Here is a 17004-nt window from a genome sequence, read left to right on the forward strand (position 1 = left end):
ACGACTTTCGTTTGTGGCGAAAACACCTTTATAAAAGCCCATAAGGTTCCAAACTCTTAAGTTAGAATCACCCATGGCCACCACCATGGCCGTATTTATAGGGAGGGTTTCTAGGGTTCAAACGCCCTCCCCCCGAATCTTCTAACATGTTGAATTAATGGAAGTTCAGAAACGAAAATCTGTAACTAATTTTCAATTTTTTTTCGAAGCATCACAAAATACAAGGAGACAATGTTGAAACGATCAAACTAGAATTTTCATAAATTTGGAATTCTGAAACTTGAGTGAAACAGGATTTATTCTCGGAATCGCAGCCCGCCCGCGCCCCCTCCATTTTTACTTCTGCTGTCCTGTTTCCAGTGTTGCTCCTGCGTCACAAGGAATATAGACTGAAAATTCACTTATGATTGTCCCAAAATTCCCTTTCCAACTTTTAAATTCCCTGTTCGATAAAGTCGAAAATCCCCCTTGATAGGAGTTCAAACCTAGGATCTCCAGTTTTGTAGCGCATTACGTTCGCGATTGAGGTTACAATCCATGCACCAGGCTAAGTTTTTAAAAAGAATAACTGGTTCCACACTTTTCAAAATTCTAAAATTTAAATTTTAAGGTCAAGCAACAAAAACGTTATGACTAAAATTTCCATCTAACTTTCAAAGCTTTTTGTTGAAGGTATCTAAAATTTAATAACAAAGTATAATAATTGTGCATTTCAGTACACACTTTACGAAACGAAAAAAACAAACAAAAAAAAACCTTGTGCTGTATATTCACTCATCTGCTGGATTGAGTAAGCCCCCTCAAGGATATAACAATAATGATAATTATTATTATTATTATTGTGAAATAAAATTGTTTATTATTATGAAATTTTAATTATTATTGTATAATTATTGTTATTATTACTATTATTCAAATTTCTGGCGACGCCTATGGGAACAATTATGAATGCACCCCCCAACCCCCACGAAAATTTTTCCTGCCTACTGCCATGCCGATCACCTATAGCCTACCTGAACTGTTGACCTGCAGTCATTATTCCCAGAATCAGGAAGGATTATTTGAGAACTATGGCAGCAGTGAACAGCAAAACACAAACGCAGCCTTGATTTTTGCCATGGTCATGGTTTACAACAACGATTAAGTGAAAGAAAGGCGATGTGCCGCAAGAATCTGATAAACGCTATCGATTTGCAATAGAAATATTTAATGGAAATCATAGTTTGAATATTTATCTCACCAATATATGTACATTAGTCAATGAAAACTATAGAAAATGGTGAAAAATACGGCATTTAATTTTTAAAATATGTACTCTAAATGGAAAATACGCAATATAGCTACCTGAAATTATGTAAAAATTGTCTAACACGATATTCATTGTATATCGTTGCCAACCGTATAATTCGCCAACATTTAATTATGCTTCGTTACAGTCAAAGGAAGAAATTATGTCATTACTCGTTTAATTGGCATGCCCAAAAGTGTATGTGGCCCGTCTTTGGTGCAGCCTAAACAAAAGAGAATTGCAGATGTTTCCAACGGTGCTAAAATTTACCACGGTTTATTAAAAAAGAGAGAGGCTACATATATCCTGCCCTTTACTATCATACCACTCCTTACGAAGTTTCTTGGCAACAAATAATAATAACCCATAGCTCTACAGCCCGTGAGGGCCTTGGCTTACCTACCGACTGCTGGTCTCCCTCCCACACTGTTCCTCCGTCACCTGTTGTAGCATGGAGATCTTAGACCAGTATTGGAGTGTCGGGGGATCAGCCCGACGAGCCCCCAGCCGTTGTAGGTCTTCTCGATCGGGTTACGCTCACTCACTCGGAGCTTCCCAATTTCCTCACGATGGTGGGTCGCCACCGGCCCTATACGTAGGCCGAATAAATTCCGACCAGAGCCGGATTCGAACTTACGCCGTCCCGCAGCGAACGATCTCAAGACGAGTGAACGCCTTAACCCGCTCGACTACGGAGGAGGACCTTGGGAACAAATACGTTCCCAATAATTAGGGAATATACTCAGTACATTGGACAAATAATGAACATTTACTTACACAAATTATTTTCAGAAAGTGTGTAGTATCTATTTTGTATCAGCTGATTTATATTACTGTTACCACAGTGAGAGACACCAATGAATCGAAAGTGACCTATCGTAATCGCAGTATCAAATATGATTATCTAAAAATGACATGAAGGATCATAAGGTGTAGTGGAAGTAGGACGCACAACTCGATCTCGTAGATTTTTCGTGGTGTTATCAACACGCTCCAGCCACCTTTACCCCTCTGGCACCCGTTCACATTCCCATCTGCAATCTTTGAACTGACTTTATTTTTTTAAGTCCACTTTATGCATATGGCCGCGGTGGCTCAGTCGGGCAAGCTAACCGCAAAACACTCTATGCAAATTTCTTGCAAGCCCTTTTCCTGTAAGTACACCTATTTATGTAGATCTAGATCTGATATATGTGTAATGTTATCATAGGATCATGTAAGTAGTCACTCCTGCATAAAATAAAGAATATTAAAAAATAAAAAAAAGTCGGTAACGCATCTGACTACCATGCTAAAGGTCCCGGGTTCGATCCCCGGCCGGTTCAAATCCGGGAACTTTTCTAACGGCGTCGAATGACATGGTACCTGGGGGGTAAAGGCGGTCAGGGGCGTGATGCTGATCACATCACCCCCACTCACGACCGGATCAAGAAAGTGTGGGGCGTTACCCCTACTCCCCTATACGCCTTCGTGGCGTAGTGCTAAGCACAGGGGAACCCTTTACTTTTTTTTTTACTTTATGCATAGAAAATACTAATCGGGACTGGACCTAGAGTTCAAAGTTGGATCCGAACCACTTTGTGCCTCCACAAACTCCGTTCCCATTGGTTACAAGGTGGCGACGTTACCGCTACGGCATCCAGGAGGACCCCACCTTAAATCATCGAACGTACCATCACGGCTTGCCTTCTACTTGAAGCCCTACTTTAACTCATAAAATAAAATGGTCCACATTTTTTTAAAACACCCTATTCTTCTTTGAAATAAGCGATATCTCTCTTTCACAATCTCGCAATATCGATTTGAGATTGAGCTTCTGGGGGAAAAAATATATTCATTTCATTGAACGCCACGTTTCTATATTTTAAAAATAATTCTGACGAAATATATTTTTTCATATTAATATATTTTACGATAAGATTACACGTCTTTGTGCAAGGGCTTATCAAGACTTTATCTGTATAACCGATCAGCAAATTAATACCAGTTATCTCGTCCTTCAATAGATAAAAACAGGGTGTCAGAATTCTTGGGGCATGAGCAATATCTTTTCTTCAGTAACTAGGTGTAGTGTTTTTCGTTTGGAGTGTGAAAATACAAGGCCCCCACCATGAAGACGTCAGGGATGAACTTTATCAAATATCTTCTTTTTGTTTTCAACTTAATGTTTGCGGTAAGTACACTTGTATTATACAATATTCTTCAATTTAAAATTTTGAAGTGAGTTATACTAATTACGGCACACGCAGGGAGGCAAAACCTAAAAGTTGTGTTTGTTTGATGTTTTATGCTCATAAAGGCTAATCGGGACTGTGCCTACAGTTTAAAGTGGGATCCGAACCCAGGACGTTACCACTACGCCATCGGGGAAGCTCCCAAAAGTTGTGGTCTTATGCTAGATATATTGACATCTTGTTTGTATGTTTTAAGGGGAAAAGACAAAAGAGAGATCGCAGAAGCGGCAGAGAATGAGAGAAAAGAAGAGAACTGAACTATCAGAGAAACAGTGAGAGAGAGAGAGAGAGAGAAGGAAAGAGAGAAGAGAAACATAAAAAAAGGGGTAAGAGGAAATAAGAAATGAAGAAGCAACACACACACACACTTGGGTACGTGTCTTTTTTTCCGAAAGGGGCTGGAATTGTAAAGGTGGACAGTACATATCTGCTTTCTAAGGGAACGGTATGTATAATAACATATTTCGTTTATTTAGATCTTACTGCTCTCAAAAATGACAATCGAGGATACTTTTAAGGCTATCTTTCCCATTTACCACTCTGTTTTCCCCAAGTTTGCAGCCTGTCACCACTCGTAACTCCAGGGTATGGAGATCCGAATTGGCAACACACCGCTCCTTGCTCCGGCTGGTCAGTTGGAAGCACCAGTTCTCACCCAGGGATCGGGATTAAGACGTTCCACGTTCCTCCAGGAAGGAAACCACCGAATGGCGACACGTGACGGAAAATGAAATTCAAATACTTTATAATTAAAATGCCCAAAATCTTTAATCAGAAATCGCGCGCGTACATACTGATTCGCACAAGTTAAAATTATAATTTGCTGGGTCATGCACGCTCGCAGGCAGTGATAAGCAACTTATTTAACACGAGAGTCCGCGCACCGCCTTCACAGTTAATAGCAAGACCTCAACTGCCTACCTCAAGCGCGAGGCGCACCATAACAGATTCTTCTATCTTACAATAATACAAAACTCATAACATAAAATAACACAAGAAAAACTGATAATTTATATAACACATCAATGTTAATTAGCGATAGTAAGCTAAAGTTCAGGTTGGCAACAATTAAAAATGCCAACGTGGAAGTTCTTACAGCGCCAAAAACACGTAGCGTGGTTCCCCACTCCTAACATAAACAGCCAATAGGAAAACGATATTTTATTGAAAGAAAGGGAGAAATGCTTTTCTATAATATTACAAAATTAAACTACATAAAAATAACTAAATTGATTTTATCAAATAATTCATATTTGCCCTTGCACATAAAAATGATTAAATAAAGATTTAGTTTATAACGAAGACAAATTACTTCAATCTTGTACATTGTTGAACAAAAATCGATATTAAGAAGAAATGTATTTAACTTGTGCTTAAACAACAAAATTTGCGAGAAAGATAGAAATAATCTTAGCCATTTTGGAATTGAAAAACAATGAAAACGTTGCATATATTATTTGGGATAATTATTAGCCTATAAATTCTGAATAAATGTTGCAAAAATACGCGAATAATATTATAACATAAGATAAAACGTAAATATATACATGAATTATGAAAACAATTAAGTATAAATAATTTAATCTAAGTTCTTAACTTGAAAGTATACGAATGAGATAAATGCCAATATACGACTGAAATCTGCCTAACATGGCGGTCGTTACATGTTCTTCACTGTTTTCATATGAACATATTGATTATCTCAACATTTCGGAGGGAGCTGTAGCCCCATTAGTCCTCCCTCTGCGTACGCCAATGCACACACATGCACAGAGAGGGAGAAGGGAAGTGAAATACAGAAAGGTGGCAAATATAGAGAGAGAGGGAGAGAGAGAGAGAGAAAGAGGGCGTGTGGGAACAAATAGAGAAGTGCGAGAGAGAAATAGAAAAGCGAAATGAAAGAGAGAGAGAGAGAGAAAGAAAGAGAATTATAGAAACAAGATAGACAGAAAGAGACAGAAAAGGATGAAGAATGACTGAACATTGATAGAGAGAAAGAATAAAGAAAAAACAAACAAAATAGGAGGGAAAACATAGAGAAAGAAATAATCAAGAAAAGAATAAGTAAATACGAACGTAATAAAAACAGAAAAAAGATCGAAAACTAGAAAGAAGATAGAACATAGAAAAATAATTACAAATATAAAAAGGGAAAAGCGAGAAGCAGGCATTTTTCTTTTTGCAAGGGAGTCAGTCAAGTATCAGTCCACGACAACTATATTTACACAGAAGCTAATGGAGACTAGATTACACTTTGGACTTGAGTATCGTTCCCGAGACTTACTTTCATTTGTATTCATTTTTTGTTGTTGTTGTTGTTGTTATCCCTATTGAGATGAAAATTGAAGATGCAGATCTGAATACAAGACAAGCTACAGTATATCTCTTTCACAATCTAAAATTCTTCTTCCCTAAAATTACTCTGCTAAAAATAAATCTTCCCTAAAATGGAACATCTCAAATATTGTTCTTCCCTGAAGTATTTCTTTTCCTAAAATTGTTCTTTATTTAAACGGATCTTCCCTAAAATAGAACTTACCAAATGTTGATCTTTTCTAAAATTGTTCTTAAGTAAAATTAATCTTTCCTAAAATATTGTTTCCCTAAAATTGTTCTTAACTATAATGAATCTTCCCTAATAAAACTCCCCAAATGTTATTGTTCCCTGAAATATTCTTTCCTAAAATTGTTCTTAACTAAAATGGATCTTCCCTGATATGAAACTCCAAATTATTTTCTTGTCTAAAATTGTTATTCTAACTTTAAATAAAATCCGATGGATTCCACAATAATGTTATTCATTTTTCATTCTTCGTTTCAGCTTACCGGCATTATTATCATTGCCATAGGAATGACGGTGCAGTCTTTGTATTATGACTACGAGCATTTCCTAGAAGACAAATTCTTTTCTCCCCCCGTGATGCTTATAGCTGTTGGAGTTCTTGTCTTCTTCGTCGCCTTTTTTGGATGCTTTGGCGCCATTAGAGAGAGCACGTGTATGGTCATGGTGGTAAGTGTTCATAAAATCTAGTTTTTTTTTCGAATAATGGTAACTTAACTAGTTCATTTCCGAAATGTGTAGTTGTAACTCAATTATTCTTGTCAGTTAACGAGTAACTAACTACCTCTCTAGCCTTCTTAAACCCGAAGGTTCATGGCTGCAGCAACACAGGCCTTCCATGTTTCCCTATTTTGAGCAAGTTCTATATACTCTTTTCCATCCTACCGATTTCCCTTAGGTCCATCTCAACGTTGTCCCTCCATCTTCGTCTTGGCCTTCCTACAGGTCTCTTACCATCAGGTTTCCCAACAAGAATCCTGTAAACTCCTCGTTCCTCTCCCATTCGTGCCACATGGCCTGCCCACCTAAGTCTTCTTGATTTAATTATTCTAATAATATCTGGACATGAATACAAATTATGTAGTTCTAAATTATGTAACCTTCTCCACTCACCTGTCTCCTCATCCCTTTTAGGTCCAAAGATTTTCCTAAGGATTTTATTTTCAAATACTCTCAATTTATGTTCCTCTTTCAATGTAAGGGACCAAGTTTCACATGCATATAATACTATAGGCAAAATTACTGTTTTGTATATTTTAACTTTCAGTTTCTTAGATATTAAACGAGAAGACAAAAGTTTATGAAGAGAGAAGTAACATGCATTTCCTGAATTAAGCCTACTTTTTATTTCCTCTTTAATATAATTTTCATTTGTTAATATTACTCCTAAGTATTTGAATTTGGAAACTGGTTCAAACGAGTTGTTATCAATAATTAGATTTTGATTATTACCTAACACTTGGTTTCGGCCTGTAAGCATATATTTAGTTTTCTCTTTGTTAACTTCCAAACCTATCTCTTTAGCAGTTTTGAAAAATATTTTAGCATTATTCTTAATTGTATTCACATCATCCCCCAGTAAGTCTACATCATCTGCATATGCTAACAACTGAGTCACACCATTTAATTTTAGTCCTTCTTTAGTTTCTTTTACCTTCCTAACAGCATATTCTAAGGCAAAATTAAAGAGCAATGGAGATAATGCATCTCCTTGTTTTAACCCATCATGAATTGTAAATTTGTCAGACATATTAATACCCACACGAATTTTACTTTCTGTTTCACTGGTGCATACTTTTATCATACTAACAAGCTTCTTAGGTATTCCAAACTCAACTAATATATTATATAGTTTATCTCTTTTGACTGAATCATATGCTTTTTTGAAATCAATGAATAGCTGATGGACATTTTGATTATATTCCCACTTTTTTTCAAGTGTCTGTCTGATGTGAAAAATTTGATCTGTAGTTGATCTGTTACGTTTAAATCCACATTGATAATCACCTATAATTTCATTAGCATATGGGGTTAGTCTTGTTAAAAGAATGTTAGATAATATTTTATATGTTGTTGAGAGTAGAGAAATTCCACGGTAATTATTGCAGTTCATTTTATCACCTTTTTTAAACACAGGAACAATTATGGATTCTTTCCACTGTTGAGGGATTTCTTCTTTATTCCATATTAAACAGATTAATTTATGAATTTGATACATTAATGAATTTCCACCATATTTAATTAACTCAGCTGGTATTAAATCAATGCCAGGTGCTTTGTTATTCTTTAGCCTTTTAATAGCATCTTTAACTTCAGTCAAGTTGGGTTCTGGAACTAAAGGTTCTGCTGTGTGTACTTCATTCACTTCTGATTTATCTCCTACATGGACATTTAAAAGGTCATTAAAGTAGTTCTTCCATCTATTTAGAATATCACTTGGGTCAGCTAGAAAATCACCGTCTTTATCTTTTATCAAGTTTACTTTAGGTTGCCACCCCTTTCTAAATTCATTTACACCTTTATATAAATCTCTGATATTTTTATTTTTGCTGTTTGTTTCAATTTCGTTAATTTTGGTTTTCAAGTAATCTCTTTTTTTACTTCTAAACGTGTGGTTAACTTCTCGCTTTATTCTATTATAATTGTTTAGATTTGTATCATCAGAGTTATTTAACCACCTAAGTCTAGCCTGATTTCTTATTTCTATTAGATTATGACATTCATTATCAAACCATGGCTTACTTTTTCTCGGTTTATGGTATCCTATACTTTCTTTAGCTGCTGATTCTATTGCATTACGTATGTGCTCCCAATTCTTATTTACGTCTGTTTCATTTATATTTTCATCATCATTTAAATCCTGCAAAACATCAAATCTATTTGACAGTTTAATTTGGTAATCTTTCTTAATTCTTTCATCAGTAAACTTTCCTGTATCAAATTTTAGAACTTTTAGATTTTGTTGCTTATGATTTATCACTGAGAGTCTTTCTCTTAATTTAGCAATTACTAAATAATGGTCACTAGCACAGTCAGCACCTCTATGTGTACGAACGTCAATTATACTAGTATGCCTTCTCTTATCAATGAGAATATGATCTATCTGATTATGAGTTTTACCATCTGGAGAAGACCAGGTATATTTATGGATATCTTTATGTTTAAAAGTGGTACTTTTCACAATTAAATTCTTTGAGGTTGCAAAAGTAATCAATCTTATACCATTATCATTACTTAATTCATGAAGACTTTCTTTACCAATCGTGGATTTAAATGTCTCTTCTTTGCCAATTTGTGCATTACAGTCACCTAACAGAATTTTCATATCATACTGAGAAAATTTATCAAAGACCTGTTCTAACTCTGCATAAAAATCATCTTTAGTATTATCATCTTTATCTTCCGTTGGTGCATGTATGTTTATTAAAATAATTTTACACCACCTACCCTGTAAAACTGCATATGATATCCTATCATTAATAAATTCTACTGTTTTAAGAGCCGATATAATTCTATTATTTATGAAAAAGCCTGTTCGAAAATTATGATTTTCAGTACCACCATAGAAAAAAGTATAATTTTTAGTTTTACAATTCCCTTCTCCTGGCCACCTAACTTCCTGGACAGCTACTACATCTAATTTATACTTAACTATCTCATTAACTGTACACTGAAATGCCCCAGGCCGGTAAAGGCTCAGAACATTCCAGGTGCCTAATTTAATATCCTTCTTCCTAACGTAGATCTTATCCTTAGTCCAGAGACCTCCCAAAGTAGTCCCCACCCGGAGATCCGAACGGGGGACTATTTTACCTCCGGAACATTTTACCTTGGGAACATCCATGGCCTTATATTGTGGTTTCTTGACATGTGTTTTTACAGTGCAGAGTTGTCAGCTCTACGCCTAACCCCCAATATGAATGGAGGAACTACTACACAAGACAAACACAAACAAATTAGACAGCAGAACTACTACGCAAGACAAAACAAACATACTAGACAGCACAACTACTACACAAACATACTAGACAGCACAACTACAACACAAGACACATACATACACACCACCGATACTACACAAGACAAACAGAAACACATTATACAGCATAACTACTACACAAAATAAACACAAACACACTAGTTTGTGTGTGTACCTACCAATATCTAATAATACCAATATTGAAGATTTGGAAGGTAGGTTATATTCGTAATAATTAATTGTTGACAATATAAACAGTGTTGCAAACTCTAGTATTTTATGAATGAAGTGAGAAGAGGTAATTTTTTTGGGTTAATTCATCATTGTCGAAATTACATATGTTAAAACTATATTATGATGTGTTGAAACCTTTTTATGGTAATAGTATAAAATTAATGTATATAGATACAGATAGTTTTATTCTTGATATTCAAACAGAAGATGTTTATAAAGATATATCACATCCTGAATTAATTAAATATTTTGATACCAGTGAATTGCCAGGCCATCTGAATATTCAACCCCACAACAAAAAGGTGCCTGGCAAGTTAAAAGATGAGACACTTGGCGATGTTATTGTAGGATTTGCTGGGTTAAGAGCTAAAATGTATAGTTTTAAAACATGTAGTGGTGCTGTTGCCAAAAAAGCTAAGGGCATTGGTAGAGACACTGTAGATAAAGAGCTTGAATTTGAAGATTATAAAAATTGTCTCATGTCACAGAGGTTAATCAAAACATCAGAAAATAGAATTCAGAGTGTGGATCACTTGTTAACTAGCAATATTGTAAGAAAAGTGGCTCTAGACCCACATGACGATAAGACATGTATTTTATCATGTGGGATACATACTCTACCTCCATGTAGCATTCATAATGTTCACATTGCTAAAAATTTTGATATTTTTTTATATTTATTTTTCTTTGTTTGTTTGTTCAACTGAAGAACTGATTTCATATACCAATCTACGTGTAATAATTTGTCAATTTTTTGTACAAGATGAAGCAACTGCTATTGTAACAAGTGAAAACCAAACTCAGTTAACGAGTAACAGTATAAAACCTAACAAACTGCTTAATTGAGTTAGTTGGTTGAGTTGGTGTTTTAAGTCCATTTCATGCACAGTATTCGGGACTGGACGTACAGTTTAAAGTGGGATCCGAACCACTATGTGCTCCACCGGGTATCGAACCCGGACCCCTAGAATACTGCTTAAACGAGGACAAGTGTGAGCTTAAATTAGGATAGGTCAGTTTAAATAAGGATAATCCTACAATCATAAATGTTATGGCTTAAATCAGGATAAGAATATACTTAAATGAGGATAAGCCAAAGCTTAAATGAAAGATCAATTTAAATACGAATATGCAAACCTAAATAAGAACAAGTCAGACCTTAAATGAGGACAAGTCAATACTTAATGAAGACAGACCAATTTAAATAAGTGTAGCATTCTTAATTGAAGACATGTTAGGGCATAAATGGTGATAGGCCAGTTTAAATAAGGATAAGCATGCTTAAAGGAGGACACAACAGTGATTAAATGAGAAGTCAGGGCTTAAATGTGAACATGTCAGGTCTGAAATGAGGACAAGTCAGGGTTAAATAAGGACAGGTCACTACTTAAACGAGGCCAGGCCAATTTAAATGAGGATAATCATACTTAAATGAGTTTACATTAGGAAAGTTAGGGTTTAAATTAGGACGGTTCACTACCTAAACGAGGCCAGGCCAGTTTTAACGAGGATAATCAAACTTTAATGAGTTTAAATGAGGACAAGTCCGTTTTTAAATGAGTGCAGTTCAGTACTTAAACGAGACCAGGCCAGTTTTAATGAGGATAATCAAACTTTAATGAGTTTAAATGAGGACAAGGCCGTTTTTAAATGAGTGCAGTTCAGTACTTAAACGAGACCAGGCCAGTTTTAATGAGGATAATCAAACTTTAATGAGTTTAAATGAGGACAAGGCAGGTTTTAAATGAGGACAGGTCACTACTTAAACCAGACCAGGCCAGTTTTAATGAGGATAATCAAACTTTAATGAGTTTAAATGAGGACAAGGCAGGTTTTAAATGAGGACAGGTCACTACTTAAACCAGACCAGGCCAGTTTTAATGAGGATAATCAAACTTTAATGAGTTTAAATGAGGACAAGGCAGGTTTTAAATGAGGACAGGTCACTACTTAAACCAGACCAGGCCAGTTTTAATGAGGATAATCAAACTTTAATGAGTTTAAATGAGGACAAGGCAGGTTTTGAACGAGGACAGGTCACTACTTAAACGAGACCAGGTCAGTTTTAATGAGGATAATCAGTCTTTAATGAGTTTAAATGAGGACAAGAAAGAGTTTATGAGGACAAGAGCTTACATAGAAGAAGCTGGAGAAGATAGTCAACACTGATAGAGAATCCTGGTTTTCCAAGTTGTGGTGGTGTCAGGAGGTTAGCAACACAATGCTGAATAAAAAGACCAAGGTTATGGAACTAATGCAGCCTGGGATGGATGAGCCTAACTTAACATGAAAACTGACTATTTGCAATTGTTTATTCCTTATTATTTCAGTTCTCGTTTTTCCTGTCTCTGATTTTCATCCTGGAGTTTTCGGCAGGGATTGCAGGGTTTGTTATGCAAAGCGATTTGCAATTGATTCTTCACCGCCGAATGGACCACGCCTTGCACAGATACGAAACGCGCAAGGATTATCACGACGCTTGGAACTTAATACAGAAAGAGGTAACGCGAATAATATATTTATTTCATTCTTTCAAAGGTCAAGCAGTTTCTTATTAATGGATCAACTGTTTTACAAAACTCAGGACTTCTTGAACCATGAATTTAATAAGCAATAAGAAATATATGATAAACCCTTTCTTCTAATCTGTGCACGAGTCAAATTTTGTGTAATATGCCTATCTAGAATTGGAACTTGTGCTTTTGTAGTATGACTTCTAGCTTTCATTCACATTTATTTTTTTTATTTTTGTATTAATCTCTATTTGTTATTCATTATTTTCATGAAATACAAGCAACTTGTAACACATCAAAGTCGACAAACAGATATTTAAAATAATACTAGTTTAGACATTCAATAATTGGATGTAATGGTTGCATTGTAATGTAATGTAATAATTGGAACTTCATGTGTTTCCACGATGATTTTTTTCAGTTTTCTTAATTTTTCGAATTTCGGAATGTTTCCGAATTCCAGAAATTTTAAATTTCAAGAATTTTTCCGAGTTAAAAGAATCTCTATCATTTGTATATTTTTGTTTTTACTTCTCTCAGGTTTCTCTCTCTCTCTCTTTTTATCTCTGTCCTTCTGTTTATCCACATTTTTTAGTTTTCTTTCTTTCTCTCTCTCTCTCTCTCTCTCTCTCTCCCTCCCTCCTGGTTTTCAAATTATTTTTCCTAGTTTTATTTCTTCACCTGACACCTTTCTCTCCTTCTTTCGTTCTATTTCTCCACCTCTTTTTTCAAGTTTTCTTTCTCTCTCTCCATTCTGTTATTCCAACTCTTTTTCCTAGTTTTCTTTCTTCATCTGACAACAATCACATAATAATAATAATAATGATAACACTAATAATAATAATATTTATTATTATTATCATTATTATTGACTCATGCTCGTAAAGATGAAAGCGTTAACCAAACGAAGGAATAAAATATACGTTTAATGGAGTGAGTAAATTAGGAGCCAATGTGAAAAAAATAAGGTTAGGCTATTGATATGAAATTGTCTACCTCGGAAAAACAATACAAACATTTTCTCGGTAATATTTAAGACTATGTTTTAACTAGCTATGTTCTTACAAATAATTTTAATAGTTACATTTTCTCGAGCGAAGCTGACATTTTAAAATATGGTTCATTTCACTTGTTTGTGAGTTGAAAGCTCTCAAAGAAATTGAACCTACAATGTGCTCATATAACTTCTTATTTATACATTATCCTAAAGTCTCTGCTTTGCAGATGGCGTAGCCAGCCTAGAATATACTGTCTTGATACATAATCCTTGTTAACTCTTCAGCTCCAGTGCTGCGGGGTGGATGGTCCAGCCGACTGGGACGACATTAACGTTAGTCTACCGAACAGTTGCTGCTTCAATTACAATCAGACAGACTGCATCCTCTACGTTGAAGGCTGCTTGCCGAAGTTGGAAAGCCTGGTTAGCAACAGTGGTGCCACCTTGGCCGGAATCGCGATTCTCTTTGGACTAGTGCAGGTATGTGCTTGTTCCATGTGGCTTTGTGACAGCAGGGCTGCCGTTAGGAAATGCGAGGTCCTCTGCGAACAACTTCCATTTCTCACTATTAGTGTCAAGATAATTATGTACTAATAAAGACAAGTAAAATATGTACATAAAAGTCAAAAATATGTACTGGAACCATTCAAGAAGTAAGAAATATGTAACAACATATTGCCAGCATCTCCGTCCAATTTTTTTTTTAAACAAATTGCTCAAGTCACACAAACCAACAGAAGCATACCTCAAATAAAGGGTGTTTCAAAAGTCCCTTAACAGCCTCTATAAAATGTAAAAGAGTTAGACTGGGTACAAATGGTCATGAGAAAAACAGGTTACGCCTAGGGGGAATCATATTGTTGTGACGTCCGCATTATTGAATTCAACTCAAACATTTTAAATGGGAAGGGGATGATGTGATATATCAAATCGGGTTAGAATTTCATGAAAAATGCAGTGCAGGAAGAAAGTTGAATTCAATATTGAGGCCACCAATATGGCGGACCCTTTACATTTCATAGGGGTGTTAGAGGACTTTTGAATCACCCTATACAATATTTAACACAATATTTTACACATTCCCGTTGGTTTCTACTACACGATCCCCGCAACAGTGTGGAACAAATTTGTTCCAAATTTTCAAACATGAAACTTCTGCTATTGCGTAGTAGACTTTGTATTTACTCAATGCTCCTTCCACTTTGCACGAAGTAATACTGCATATTTAAACTTGCAACAATCTTCTGGTGTTTGGAGTTATTGCCTCTACTTAGCACCATATTAATAGATAAAACGATATTGTGTCCTGGAGTTTTCTCCAAAAAGAAATACATCTTTATCTCACCACGTCCCAACTGATCCTCATACACTTTCCAGAAAAAACACCATTGAGTGAATCATTTGAAGACAATTTTGAACCACATATTCCTTGGTGTATATATGCATGTGGGGCATTCCAGCGTTACGTCTGTGACATTTTACACACACAATTTAAGGTTCTAGACAAGAGATTGGATTAAAATATAAATAATGGCAATGCCTGAATACATGAAAAGTTTTAACAAAAGAGAATTATGTGTGCTGCCTAACTTTATGGCGGTGGTAGAAGTTACCATTGAAAATTTACAGTTAAAATCCACTTATCGCCGTCGAGTTAGGCAACACACATAATGCATTGCAGGGAAGCTAGTATTTCAGGATATAGGTGTCGCATTTTTATTGCTGGTGACTGTACTTTAATAAAATCCATTAAAATAAACATAACTTCATAAAAATGACAAAACCAATACACAAAATATTTAGAAGTGATAATGCAGTAGCTGAGATCAATATTTGTACTTGTAGTAATTGCCACGTTGCGTGATGGCACTTCAATTGTTTTTCAAAACCAATTTTGTCTCATTTTTGTTCACAGTTTTTTGGCGTCTTCTTCTCTTGTTTCCTGGGACGTGCCATCAGGAGACAGAAGAGAGAAAATATTTTGCGACGAGAACAATTAAGAGAAACGCTCACGAATAGCTACAAGCTGCTTGGATCCACTGACCCCAAATATACCTATCCACTTTACATGGATACAAATCGCAAATTCTAATTATGTATTCAAAAGTGTATAATGTAGAAATATGCAAAGATGAAAGATTTTTTTTGTCTTCACAACTTTGACGAGTGTATATTTTTGCTTGAAATACCACTATGTAAAATGTGTACACGTTTATTGTTCATTAGGAAGTAATTACAAACACAGTTATTTTAACTAGAAATCTTGAAAGTAAGACTGTTAGTCTCACATTCTTATATTGTTGCTGGGAATGAGTTAAGTTAATATAGTGTACATATGTAAATATAAGATGCATATGGTTATTATATATAAACTCATATTTGTATATAAATATATATGTTGTTGAAAAATTTGTTGGCGGAATTTTATTCTAAAATTTAAATGACACAAATGTCAATAGCTACTAAGGACATTAAACTAAAATGGTTGAATAGAAAGCAGCTATATATTTGTTTTCCATTCATTTCATGGAAAAAATAATGTTATTAAACGACATAGATAGAGTTAGTTATTCTGTCTGTATTAAAAATAAAGGACAAATGTATATGGATATCAATCATTTCTTTTTTCAAGTGCAACCACCGTACCAAGATGTCGAGTTTTCTGTTTTAAGATAAAATGTAAGCCTACCCTCTCGTTCTTGAAAGTCTGATAAGTTACTCAAGAAAACGTAACGTGTTTCAGTTATTGTTATCTTGGTCCCAAAAAGTAACGTGTTACAGTCACCGTTAATTTGCCATGCACATATGACACTTGTATAAACAGTTAGGTAAATGTATTTGAAGAAATAACACTGAATATCTGCAGATTCCAGTTTGTATCCAGGAATCCTCGATGGCAATTCTCCCAACAAACCCAGTGCTACTCAGAATATTTTCTTCGATCAAAGAAGAGATTGAACCGCACAAAGATTACATGACAAAATTAACTATAACGTATCTTTTGGAAGCAGAGTAGCCTAACGTTAATTGTAACGCCCTACCTTTGAAAGAAAAGTAACAGTAACGCATTGCTTTTTGAAGCAATGTAACGTTTACTGTAATACGTTACTTTTGGAGGTGAGGAAATGTTAATTGTAAAGCTTTACTTTTGGGAGCAAAATAACGTTAACTGTAACGCGTTACTATTGGAAGGAAAGTAACGATAACGGTAACGCGGTACTTTTTAAAGCAAACTAATTGTAATTATAACGCTTTACTTTCTTGAGCAACTTACCCAACTCTGACACGAAGTAACGAAATAGAGTCACAATTGGTGGAGGAAAATTGGTGACGAGTTACTATCTCAAATACCGTAAAAATAACACGTTTCTAACTCAAGTACCGTAAAATAACATGTTACTAACTCAAGTACCGTACA

General features: G+C 35.2%; 1 protein-coding gene across 1 annotated transcript; it reads left to right on the forward strand.

Annotated features, from left to right (window-relative positions):
- The first annotated feature begins 3296 nt into the window (after positions 1–3296).
- On the forward strand, positions 3297–16157 carry LOC145987856 (CD63 antigen-like). Its single transcript, XM_083122648.1, has 5 exons — positions 3297–3461; positions 6344–6532; positions 12407–12577; positions 13872–14066; positions 15502–16157. Exons 1-5 carry the CDS (start codon positions 3399–3401, stop codon positions 15676–15678), a joined length of 795 nt encoding a protein of 264 aa, XP_082978774.1. The 5' UTR covers positions 3297–3398; the 3' UTR covers positions 15679–16157.
- Positions 16158–17004: the final 847 nt, after the last annotated feature.

This window comes from Lepisma saccharinum, chromosome 1 (assembly GCF_977018435.1).
Source record: "Lepisma saccharinum chromosome 1, izLepSacc3.1, whole genome shotgun sequence".
Classification (NCBI taxonomy): domain Eukaryota; kingdom Metazoa; phylum Arthropoda; class Insecta; order Zygentoma; family Lepismatidae; genus Lepisma; species Lepisma saccharinum.

Excerpts from the sequence above, each read along its gene's own strand:
- LOC145987856 (XM_083122648.1), top strand. The coding sequence starts at position 3,399 with ATGAAGACGTCAGGGATGAACTTTATCAAATATCTTCTTTTTGTTTTC. Across the intron at positions 3,462-6,343 it reads TTTTCAACTTAATGTTTGCG|CTTACCGGCATTATTATCAT; the intron begins GTAAGTACACTT and ends TCTTCGTTTCAG. Across the intron at positions 6,533-12,406 it reads GCACGTGTATGGTCATGGTG|TTCTCGTTTTTCCTGTCTCT; the intron begins GTAAGTGTTCAT and ends TTATTATTTCAG.